Here is a 12,267-nt window from a genome sequence, read left to right as displayed (position 1 = left end):
AGGGGAAAGGTGCAAGAAGATGCATCATTATTAGTGGAGTGAGGGGAACTACGAAGGCATGGGAGAAGAGCTCACCAAAGTTGATTGGAAGGGGACACTAGCATGGATGATGGCAGAATAGTAATGGCTGTTTTCCTGCCTCTCTAGCCTCAACCTGCCTCTGCCTTTCCACAGCCTCCATCTTTAATTTTTCTAACTTGTACGGGAGCCTAAGCTCACTAGGTTTACTTCCAGGAAACACCTCCAACTCCTCCACTTTAAACACACCCTCAGATACATAATGTTCAGCTATTATCCTCTGCATCTGTGACCTCCTCATTGTCGATTTCACCTTAGCAAGTTTTAACCTTTTTGCAATACTCAACAACTCAATCCTTCTGGTGTCCTTTAGTGCCTCAGAGGTTGGCGCTTCCAGAAATCTATCAACATCCATTGCTGCTGATTTTCCACACACAAATAAATCAAAAGGGATTTCTCCAATGAAATCAATAATTAATCAATATGCCTCCAAATCTGTTCCTATCCCGGATGCAGGCCCAAATTTTGTTATGAACCGTAACGCTTTAGAAATGAGCTAGCAGCAATAGACTACACTTAGAGTCTGTTTTTGATGTTAAATCCACTATCTTTATTCGTATCTACTAACAATATAGTAATTAGCAAGATAAACAAAAGTTAACAGTGTTATGTGTATATGTGTGTGTAAATATAACTCCCAAACTATTGAGCTCAGGGGAAACAAGGCTTGGAGTCTTGAGATGGTGAACTATGAAAGTTCAGTTCAACCACAGAATAGGTGATGAGAGAGATATTTGTAGTGCAGGGTAAATGTCAAGAGAAGGCAATTCTGTCGAATTCCACGGTGGTAAAACGAGGCAACAGTAGCTGTAGATTTTTTCCATCGTCGTTCCAAATCCACATACAAATTAACACTGAAGGTGACTTGTCACAAGGGGTATCGTCTTCAAGTGAATTCCCACACCACACCCAGGCAAGGGTTAACACATAAGTGGTCTTCACAGGATACCCCAAATCAGATCCACTCGTATGGATCAAACGAGGTGACAACCTCACATTTGATGTTCGCTGAATCGATAATTAACCTACCCTTGTGGGCATAGGAAAGTTCTAAACAGTGACCCTTGGCCACTAGTTCCCTTGTTTTGATCCTTCCATTGATCCTCCTTCATCTCAGTCTGACTCTGAGTGTCTGTGTCCTCGGTTAAAACTAAACAAGCTGTGAGTGATGTAAACAAGCTGCAAGTCAGACTGATTTCCATTCTCTCTCTTCTCTCTTCTCTCTTCTCTCTCTCACACAGTCCACAGGAAACAAAATCTAGGGATTCATAACAATGGCCACTCCCCATTGTGAACTGACTGGTGTGCCAGTAGGTTGGATGACTGAGTGAATCCTTTCCCACGTTCTGAGCTGGTGAATGGCTTCTCCCCAGTGTGAACTTGCTGATGACTCTGTAGGTTGGATAACTGAGTGAATTTCTTCCCACAGACTGAGCAGGTGAACGGTTTTTCCCCAGTGTGAACTCGCAGATGTGTCAGTAGGGTGGACGATTGACTGAATCCTTTCCCACATTCTGAGCAGGTAAACGGCCACTCCCCAGTGTGAACTGACTGGTGTGCCAGTAGTTGGGATGACCGAGTGAATACATTCCCACATTCTGAGCAGGTGAATGGCTTCTCCCCAGTGTGAACTCGCTGATGACTCTGTAGGGTGGATGAATCAGTGAATCTCTTCCCACAGACTGAGCAGGTGAACGGCTTCTCCCCTGTGTGAACTAATTGGTGTCTCTGTAGGTTGGATGAATCAGTGAATCTCTTCCCACAGACTGAGCAGGTGAACGGCTTCTCCCCAGTGTGAACTCGCTGATGTCTCTGCAGGGCGGATAACTGACTGAATCCCTTCCCACATTCTGAGCAGGTGAATGGCTTCTCCCCAGTGTGAACTCGCTGATGAATCTGTAGTTTGGATAACTGAGTGAATCTCTTCCCACAGACTGAGCAGGTGAACGGCTTCTCCCCAGTGTGAACTCGCTGATGTCTCTGTAGGTTGGATGAATCAGTGAATCTCTTCCCACAGACTGAGCAGGTGAATGGCTTCTGCCCAGTGTGAACTCGCTGATGTGCCATTAGGTTGGATGATTGAGTGAATTCCTTCCCACAGTCTGAGCAGGTGAACGGCCGCTCGCCAGTGTAAACACGCTGGTGAGCCATTGTGTCAGATGACTGAGTGAATCCTTTCCCACAAATTCAGCAGATGACCAGCCTCTGCTTGATGTGAACTGACTGGTGTGTCGACAGTTGGGAAGACCGACTGAATCCTTCCTCACACACAGAATAGATGAATGGCCTTGTCCAGTGTGAACTTGCTGATGTACCTTCAGTTGTGATGACTGAGTAAATCCATTCCCACTGTCCGAGCACGTGATCGGCCTCTCCCCTGTGTAAAATAATGGGTGTACCATTTGGTCAAATGAACGAGTGAATCCCTCCCCACCTTCTGAGCAGGAAGGATGGCCGATTGAATCCCTTGCTCCTTTTCTTAAATGTCTAGACAGAGACAGCAAAACTGGCGTGTCGTGTTTGAGATTCCTGGGGACAAATTCCTTCTCATTTTTAATCTGTAAAAAGAATAACAAAATCCATTAGTGTGTGTAGGACAACATTTCAGATGAGATTACTTGAGTTGCCAAGGTTTGATCTGGTATCACACTGTTACAGTGAGGTTCAACCCAAGATGGACAGAGAAATCATCTTCTGACTGGGCACAGTGCTGGTATCTGGAATGACCATCAATTCTCTGATGCTCTTCCTGTCTCTATAAGAATGGGGCATTTCTGCCGTCTCCAATCTGTGACCTGGCTCAGTTTGACTCCCTCCATTGGTATTATTCCCTGTTCCTGCTGAGCAGCATGGGTGCCTGGCCCCACAGTAACTGAAACAGTCTCACGCAAATAGTCTTCCTTGACGTGCATCTGGGATTTTCTTTTACGTATGATTAACTTAAAGTGCCACAGTGTTAACGCCATATAAAAAAATTCCTGCTGAGATGAATGGTTGGTCTGCACAGCTGTGAAAAGGACTTAAAGTGAATTTTTGTATTATTTCAGGTTCTTGGGCCATCTGGTTTGTGCTGAACTATTTAAACTGCCCACTCCCATACCCCTACCATCCAGGCACCTACTCAAACCTCTTAAATGTTGAAATCGTGCTTGCATGCACCACTTGTGCTCTTTGCTCATTCCACACCTGGATGATCGTCGGTGTGAAGAAGTTTCCCCTCATGTTCCCCTTAACGTTTTACCTTTCCCCCTTAACCCATGGCCTCTGGTTGTAGTCCCACACCATCTCAGTGGTAAAATCCCTATCTATGTCCCTCATAATAGTGGTATACCCCAATCAAATCTCCCCTCAATCTTTTATGTTCCAAGGAATAAAGTCCTGACCTGTTCAATCTTTCCTTATAACTCAAGTCCTACAGACCTGGCAACATCCTTGTGAATTTTCTCTGAACCTCTTTCACATCTTTCCTGTAGGTTGGTAACCAAAACCGCACACAATACTCCAAATTAGGCTTCACCAGTGCCTTCTACAAGTCAACATAACATCCGTCTATTGTTGTCAGTACTCTAGTTCATGAAGGCCAATGGGCTGAAATCTTTCTTTCTGTCTCTATCTTACTGTGATACCACTTTCAGTGAATTAAAGACTTGTATTCCCAGGTCCCTTTCTTACTACAATACTCCTCCATGCCTGACCAGTCACTGTGAAAGACCTCCCTTGGTAGGTCATACCAAAGTGCAACACCTCACACTTGTCTGCATTAAATTACATTTTCCATTTCCCAAACCATTTTCCCAGCTGGTCCAGATCATACTGCAAACCATGATACTCTTCCTCGCTGACGACTACACCACCAATCTTGGTGTCAGCTACAAATTTTCTGATCCAGTTAACCACCCTATCATCCAGATTACTGATATAGATGACAAACAATAACAGATACAGCACTGATCCCTGTGGCACACCGCTAGTCACAGGATGCGGTCAAGAGGCAGCCATCTGCTACCACACACTGGCTTCTCCCAAAGACAGTGTCTCATCCAATTTACTATCTCATCTTGAGTGCTGAGTGACCAAACCTTCTTGATCCACCTCCCATATTCCACCTCTGTAATCTGTACAGGGTCTAGGAATTTGATGCTGCTTTGCCTCACTTCTATAGACTCTGTGTTCATCTCGTGAGTAAAAAAAAATCTCCCACATCTATTTTGTCTCCTCATATGGATTACCATTCTGATCTTGCAGAGGATTAATTTTTTCCCTTGCAATCTTTTCACTCTTAACATATCTGCAGAATCCATGAGGATTCTCCTTCATCTTGCCTGCTGGGGTAACCTCATGCCGCCTTTGTCTTTCATAAGTGTTCACTTGAATTTCCTGTAGCTCACAAGTACCCCATTTGTTCCAATCTGCCTGTACCAGGTATGCACCTCCTTTTTATTGATCTGGGAGATGAAAGCCAAAGGGGTGATAGAGCTGCTATGGGAGGTGGGGGTGGGGGAGGGTCAAACTGAAGTTGCAGGGGGAATGGGAGCCTGAATAACAGAACAGATAGTGCAGGGTTTGCGGAGACAGTTGTTGTTCAGTCCTCAGACAAAGTCAGGAATGTAAAAGTTGAGCATGGTGCAGTGAATATGCTGAGCCCTGTATATTTCAATACAAGGAGCAGCGTAGGAAAGGCGGATGTGTTCAGGGCATGGATCAACACCTGGAATTATGACACTAGGGTCTGGCAACTGTGGCCTGGGACAGGCTGCTTTATGGCAAAGGTGTGCTTGGTAAATTGAGGCCTTCAAAGCGAAATTTTGAAAGTACAAAGCGGGTATGTGCTTCTCAGAATAAAAGGTAAAGATAGAAACTGCAGGGAACCTTAGATTTCAAGAGATATTGAGACCCTGATGAAGCACAAAACGGAGTTGCATAACAGGGATAGGCAGGCAGGTTGAAATGGAGTATAAGAAATAAATCAGGAGGGCTGAATGAAGGCATGAGATTCCCCTTGCAGAAAAGATGAAGGATAATCCTCAGGGATTCTGGAGATAGATTAAAAGCAAAAGGATTGCAAGGCACAAAGTTGGTCCTCTGGAAGACCGGAATGGCAATCCATGGCTGGAACCAAAGCAGATGGGGGAGATCTTTAATATTTTTTTCATTTCTATTTACTCAGATGGACACAGTGTCAATGAGAGTGTGGAAAAGCGGCATTAAAATCGTGGACCCTGTACAGATTAAAGAAGAGAGTGGATAAATCTCCAGGGCATGACAAGGTGCGCCCTCGGTCCCCATGGGAGGCAAGTGCAGAAATCGTCGGGGCCCCAGCAGAGATAATTAATTCATCCTTAGTGACGGGAGAGTTATCAGAGGATTGTAGGATAGCCAAAGTTATTTCACTGTTCAACATAGAACATAGAAATCTACAGCATATTCCAGGCCATTCAGCCCACAATGTTGTTCCAACCATGAAACTTACTCTGGAAACTGCCTGGAATTTCCCTAGCACATAGACCTCTATGTTTCTAAGCTCCATGTACCTATCTAAGAGGCTGTTAAAAGACCCTATTTTATCTGCCTCGGCCACCACTGCTGGCAGTGCATTCCACACACCCACCACTCTCTGTGTAAAAAAAACTTACCACTGACATCCCCTAGGTATCTATTTCCAAGCAGCTTAAAACTATGCCCCTCGTGTTAGCCATTTCAGCCCTGGGAAAAGCCTCTGGCTATCCACATGATCAATGCCCCTCATCATCTTATTCACCTAAAAAAAGGCTTTGTTGGAAGTAGGCAAAATTATGAGGGTATAGATAGGGTAAATGCAAGCAGCTTTTTCCACTGATGTTGGGTGGGACAACAACCAGAGGTCATGGGTAAGTGACTTCCCCATTTATACAACACAATACAGGCCCTTTGGCCCACAATGCTGTGCCAGACATTACTTACTTCAGAAATTCCCTAGAGTTCCCCATAGCCCTGTATTTTTCTACGTGCCATGTACCTATCCAGGATCCTCTTAAAAGACCCCATTTTATCCGGCTTCATCACAGCTGCCGCAGCCCATTCCACGCACTCACCACTCTGTGTAAAAAAACTTACCCCTTGTGGTGATATCACGTGTCAGGACGTGACTGGACAGAGTTCCTAACATGAGCAGAAATGAAGAATGATAGAGAAGCATGGCAGTGTAAGACGTGGTTTTGCTGCTGTTAAGTAGAAGTTCAATTCTGCAGAATATGGTTTGTTATTAGTAACCCACGGTACGTATAAAGAACACAACACCCCTGACATCTCCTTCGTACCGACTTCCAAGCACCTTAAAACTGTGCCCTCTCTGCTGATTTTCTCTTGGTTGTGACTGGAGGCAGAACAAAGGTGATTTTCACAACAGCTGATGTAAAAGATTTTGTTCCCTTTCTCCGAGTTCCCGATCCTTGCATTTAGACAGCTGGAGCTCAGCTCTGTCTGAGAGACCCATCGGTTCCCATTCCCTCATCAGCCGGAAGCTCCCCGGAGCCCGTGTACGGATGGTGGGGCTGAGAGAGAGGAAAGAGAGCAGCACTGTCCCGGGATTGCGGGTCACGAAGTCCGGAGCTCACAGCAACTGTCCCGAAGTCGGTGTTGAAACCCCACCAACCTCCCTTCTCCCCACCCCGCAACAGTCTCCCTACAGCCGATCTCCTTAAGCTTACCGTGTACTGCGCGCATGCGTGATATTCGGCAACGGAACAGCCCTGACGCTTGCGCATTTGATCGGTGCTTCGGCGACGGCGAACTTTATATCGCAGGGCTTTATGGGTAATCACGGTGCCATTAAAAGTTTCTGCAAGCACCAGTTCCACGTCCATAGCTTTTTTTTGTGTGTATAGAAAATTCAGCAGCTGTTTTAACGCAGAAAGCGGCTCCCATAAACAATATACTCAATATCAACGTGTATCTAATGCCAAAGTACAATCCTCTTACAAATGTAGATATAAAACACAAGAGATTCTGCAGTTGCTGGAAGTACAGAGACATACACACACAAAATGCTGGAGGAACTCTGCAGTTCAGGCAGCGACTAAGCAGAGGAGTACATAGTCCAGGCATGCTGAAGGGGTTCGGCCTGATTGTTGTCTATTTATTCCTCTCCACATTCGTTGCCTGATCTGCTGATTTATTCCAGTATTTTGCAGAACCCACTTTTTTTTTCAATCAATGTTTCTAAATGTTTCTTATCTTTCATTTATAGGCACATCCTGCTGGTCAGATTCCTCCTCCTCCCCATAAACTTTAGACCCCATCGCTCTCTGGAGCCTCAAAGCCCTGACTCAGGCCGGCATCTCATTGGTTTCTGAATCTGCTCCATCGAAGATTCATTTGCTAGTCTGCTGTCAGACTTTAGAGGCGCATTGCAACAACCCAGCTGTCTGAGGCACAGTCCTTTGAAATGAGTGAAAATGACTGAAAACGTTGAAAAGAGCAGCGAAGAAGGAGTTTAGCTAAATTATTTCACAGCACTGAAGAACTTCAAATACACAGGGAGCTCATCGTCTTATTCAGCCTGGAGAAAATCATGCAGAGAATTCATGCAGGTGTATAAGATGATGAGAGATATTGGTCGTGTGGATAGCCAGAGGCTTTTTCCCAGGGCTGAAATGCCTAACACGAGGGGCATAGTTTTAAGGTGCTTGGAAGCAGGCACACAGGAGATGTCAAAGAGTGGTGGGTGTGTGGAATGCACAGCCAGAGACATTGGTAAACGTGGATACAATAGGGTCTTTTAAGACACTTAGACAATCGACAATAGGTGCAGGAGTAGGCCATTCAGCCCTTTGAGTCAGAACCACCTTTCACTGTGATCATGGCTGATCATCCACAATCAGTATCCAGTTCCTGCCTTCTCCCCATAACCTTTGATTCCTCTATCTTTAAGAGCTCTATCCATCTCTTTCTTGAGAGCATCCAGAGACTTGGCCTCCACAGCCTTCTGGGGCAGAACATTCCATATATCCACCACTCTCTGGGTGAAAAAGTTTTTCCTCAACTCTGTTCTAAATGGCCTACCCCTTATTCTTAAACTGTGGCCTCTGGTTCTGGACTCACCCATCAGCGGGAACATGCTTCCTGCCTCCAGCGTGTCCAATCCCTTAATAATCTTATGTTTCGATAAGATCCCCTCTCATCCCTCTAAATTCCAGAGTATACAAGCCCAATCGCTCAAATCTTTCAACATATGACAGTCCCGCCATCCTGGGAATTAATCTTGTGAACCTACGCTGCACTCCCTCAATAGCATGAATGTCCTTCCTCAAATCTGGAGACCAAAACTGCACACAGTACTCCAGGTGTGGTTTCACCAGGGCCCTGTACAACTGCAGAAGGACTTCTTTGCTCTAATACTCAATTCCTCTTGTTATGAAGGCCAGCATGCCATTAGCTTGCTTCACTGTCTGCTGTACCTGCATGCTTGCTTTCAGTGACTGATGTACAAGAACACCTAGATCTTGTTGTACTTCCCCTTTTCCTAACTTGACACCATTTAGATAGTAATCTGCCTTCCTGTTCTTGCCAGCAAAGTGGATAACCTCACATTTATCCACATTAAACTGCATCTGCTATGCATCCGCCCACTCACCCAGCCTGTCCAAGTCACCCTGCATTCTCATATGTCCTGCTCACATTTCACACTGTCACCCAGCTTTGTGTCATCAGAAAACTTGGTGATGTTTTAATCCCTTCATCCAAATCATTAATATATATTGTAAACGGCTGTGGTCCCAGCACTGAACCCTGCGGTACCCCACTGGTCATCGCCTGCCATTCTGCCATTAATCGCTACTGTTTGTTTCCTGTCTACTAACCAATTTTCTATCCATGTCAGTACCCTACCCCCAATACCATTTGCTCTAATTTTGCACACTAACCTCCTATGTGGGACTTTATCAAAGGCTTTCTGAAAGTCCAGGTACACTACATCCATTGGCTTTCCCATGTCCATTTTCATAGTTATGTTCTCAAAAAATTCCAGAAGATTAGTCAAGCATGATTTCCCCATCGTAAATCCATGCTGACTCGGACCTATCCTGCCACTGCTATCCAAATGTGCCGCTATTACATCTTTTATAATTGATTCCAGCATCTTCCCCACCACTGATGTCAGACCAACTGGTCAAAAATTGCCTGTTTTCTCTCTCCCTCCTTTCTTCAAAAGTGGGATAACATTAGCTACCCTCCAATCCACAGGAACTGATCCTGAATCTATAGAACATTGGAAAATGATTACCAATAGACAGGTACATGGAGCTTAGGAAAATAGAGGGCAATGTGGTCGGGAAATTCCAGGCAGTTTCTGGAGTAGGTTACATGATTGGCACAACATTGTGAGCCGAGGGGCCTGTAATCTGCTCTAGATTTCTGATTCTATGAAGTTCAAGGGAAATCTCTTCTCCTGTGGAGTAGTGACGAGTTGCAACCTGTCATCATGGGGAGAGTGAGAGGTGAAGTGAACAACAGGGCTAGACTGTAAAATACTGATATGGAACAGAAACATGGGCAGGGACCAGACGGATTGAGTGGCCTCTCTAGTGTTCAATGTGAGTGTGGCAGAGACAGTAAGTATCTGTGACATGAGATTTGAAACAGAACTGATTTATCTTTTACAGATCCACAATATTAAACATCAGTCTAGTTTAAGGCGAACATCAGAAGAACATTTGATTTGATAAGGTACACCATGCAAAGCTTATTGAGAAAGTAAGGAGGCCTGGGATCCAAGGGGAGATTCCTTTCTGGATCCAGATCTGGCTTGCCCACAGAAGGCAAAGAGTGGTTGTAGACAGGTCATATTCTGCATTGAGTTCGGTGACCAGTGGTCTGCCTCAGGGATCTGTTCTGGGACCCCTACTCTTGGTGATTTTTATAAATGACCTGGATGAGGAAGTGGAGGGATGGGTTAGTAAATTTGCTGATGACACAAAGGTTGGAGGTGTTGTGGATAGTGTGGAGGGCTGTCAGAGGTTACAGCGGACATTGATAGGATGCAAAACTGGGCTGACAAGTAGAAGATGGAATTCAACCCAGATCAGTGTGAGGTGGCTCACTTTGGTAGGTCAAATATGATGGCAGAATATAGTATTAATGGTAAGACTCTTGGCAGTGTGGAGGATCAGAGGCATCTTGTGGTCCGAGTCCATAAGTCACTCAAAGCTGCTACGCAGGTTGACTCTGTGGTTAAGAAGGCGGTACGGTGCATTGGCCTAAATCAACCCTGGGATTGAGTTTAGGAGCTGAGAGGTAGTGTTACAGCTAAATAGGACCCTGGTCAACCCCACTTGGAGTACTGTGCTCAGTTCTGTTCGCCTCACTACAGGAAGGACGTGGAAACCGTAGAAAGAGTGCAGAGGAGATTTACAAGGATGTTGCCTGGATTGGGGAGCATGTCTTATGAGAATAGGTTGAGTGAACATGGCCTTTTCTCCTTGGGGCGACAGAGGATGAGAGGTGACCTGATAGAGGTGTATAAGATGATGAGAGGCATTGATCTTGTGGATAGTCAGAGGCTTTTTCCCAGGGCTGAAATATTTGCCACAAGAGGACACAGGTTTAAGGTGCTGGGGAGTAGGTACAGAGGAGATGTCAGGGGTAAGTTTTTTTTTTGCACAGAGAATGGTGAGTGTGTGGAATGGGCTGCCAGCGATGGTGGTGGAGACGGATATGATAGGGACTTTGAAGAGTCTCCTGGACATGGAAGTTAGAAAAATAGGGGGCTATGGGTAACCCTAGGTAATTTCTGAGGTAAGGATATATTCGGTACAGCATTGTGGCTGAAGGGCCTATGTTCTGCTGTAGTTTTTCTATGTTTCTAATTTCTATTCACATTCCCCCTGCCTCACTGGACAGGAACACTGAAACATCAAGTGAGAAACAGCAGGAAGTGGCCATTCAGCCCCTCTAACCATCAACAGAATGGTGGCTGCTCTCCCATCTCAGCCACATGTTTCTGCCCGATCCTCATTTCCTCGATCCCTCCGGTCTCCACACATCTACCAGCCTCTGTTTTATGTGAGGACGATCACTGAGTCTTCACCACCCTCTGTGGTGGGGATTTACAGACATTCACCACCCTCGGAGTGGAGACATTTCCCCTCATCTCAGTCCTGGACAGTCCACCCCCTTTTTCAGAGACTGGGATCCCTGGTTCAGCCAGTAATGATGTTGTGCATTTCAATGTGTTCACCTCTCAGTCCTCGATTCTCTAAATGAAAGGGTTATTGCATTTGATCTTTCTTCATATGATGACCCCACCACCGGGGATCAGTCTGGTGAATCTTCATTGCACTCTCTATAACAAATACTCTCTAACCTCTTTGTTAATCCTCTATGGAATTAATTTCCATCTTCTGCAGCCCCGTGTTGCCCCAACCACTCACCTCCCACCCCGTCACTATTTCCACCTTCCCACCTCCCCCTCACCTGGATCCACCTCTCACTCCCCAGCTCTTGCCCCATCCCCACCCCTCACCTCTTTTCTCGGACTATTTCCCATCCACTCTCAGTCCAGAGGGAGGGTCTCGGCCCGAAATGTTGACGGTCCATTTCCCTCCACAGATGCTGCCCGACCCACTGAGTTCCTCCGACAGTTTGTTCTTTGGTCTGTGTGACCCGTGTTAGTGTGGGGAGCGGGATTTTACACCATATTCCCGGTACAGTCTCAACAAAACACAAATAATTGTCACTTTGCCCGGACCATTGGCCCCGCTTGCAGGGCAACAGTCTGCCGGTGTTTGCCCCCCAATGTGGTGAATCGCCACCACCGTGGGCTCAGACATTTCCACAGATGAGCCCCTCCTGTCCCCACCGGGACAAACATCCTGTCCGCCCCCTCTCTCACCGTCTTCATCCTCTCCCTCCCCGGGGAACCGGCATCAAACCGACGGGCCGAGCGGTCTCCTCCTACCTCTCAGCGACACATCAGACTCCGGCCGCAGGAGACGCTTCACAAACGCCCCAACTTCCCTCGGAGGGAAATGGAAATAAATCAGAAAGCGGACATTTACTTTGACGGTTGTCCCGCCGTGACGGAAAGTTCGGGAGACGGAGTCAGCGGGGGTAACGCCCTCTCGGTTAGTCCGCCTCCGCTATTGGCTGGAATCAGTGATTGACATCGCTTCGGACCAATGGGAATAGCGCAGCGCGTGACTCCTCTGTTGACGG

The 12,267-nt window shown here is 46.2% G+C and overlaps 1 protein-coding gene across 2 annotated transcripts; it reads right to left on the bottom strand.

Annotated features, from left to right (window-relative positions):
* Positions 1 to 682: 682 nt before the first annotated feature.
* Positions 683 to 12,123, bottom strand: LOC140208299 (uncharacterized). 2 transcript variants are annotated; one of them, XM_072276884.1, is made up of 2 exons: positions 12,011 to 12,123; positions 683 to 2,636 (listed from the first exon to the last, which is right to left on the bottom strand). In XM_072276884.1, the coding sequence occupies exon 2, from the start codon at positions 2,227 to 2,229 to the stop codon at positions 1,345 to 1,347; it is 885 nt and encodes a 294-aa protein (XP_072132985.1). In that variant the 5' UTR covers positions 2,230 to 2,636; positions 12,011 to 12,123; the 3' UTR covers positions 683 to 1,344. The 2 variants fall into 2 exon arrangements, with proteins under 2 accessions (XP_072132985.1, XP_072132986.1); XM_072276885.1 differs by lacking the exon at positions 12,011 to 12,123 and adding an exon at positions 6,765 to 6,831.
* Between the last annotated feature and the right edge of the window lie 144 nt (positions 12,124 to 12,267).

Source organism: Mobula birostris, chromosome 13 (genome assembly GCF_030028105.1).
Source record: "Mobula birostris isolate sMobBir1 chromosome 13, sMobBir1.hap1, whole genome shotgun sequence".
Classification (NCBI taxonomy): Eukaryota; Metazoa; Chordata; class Chondrichthyes; order Myliobatiformes; family Myliobatidae; genus Mobula; species Mobula birostris.
This window is presented reverse-complemented; position numbering and strand designations above follow the sequence as displayed.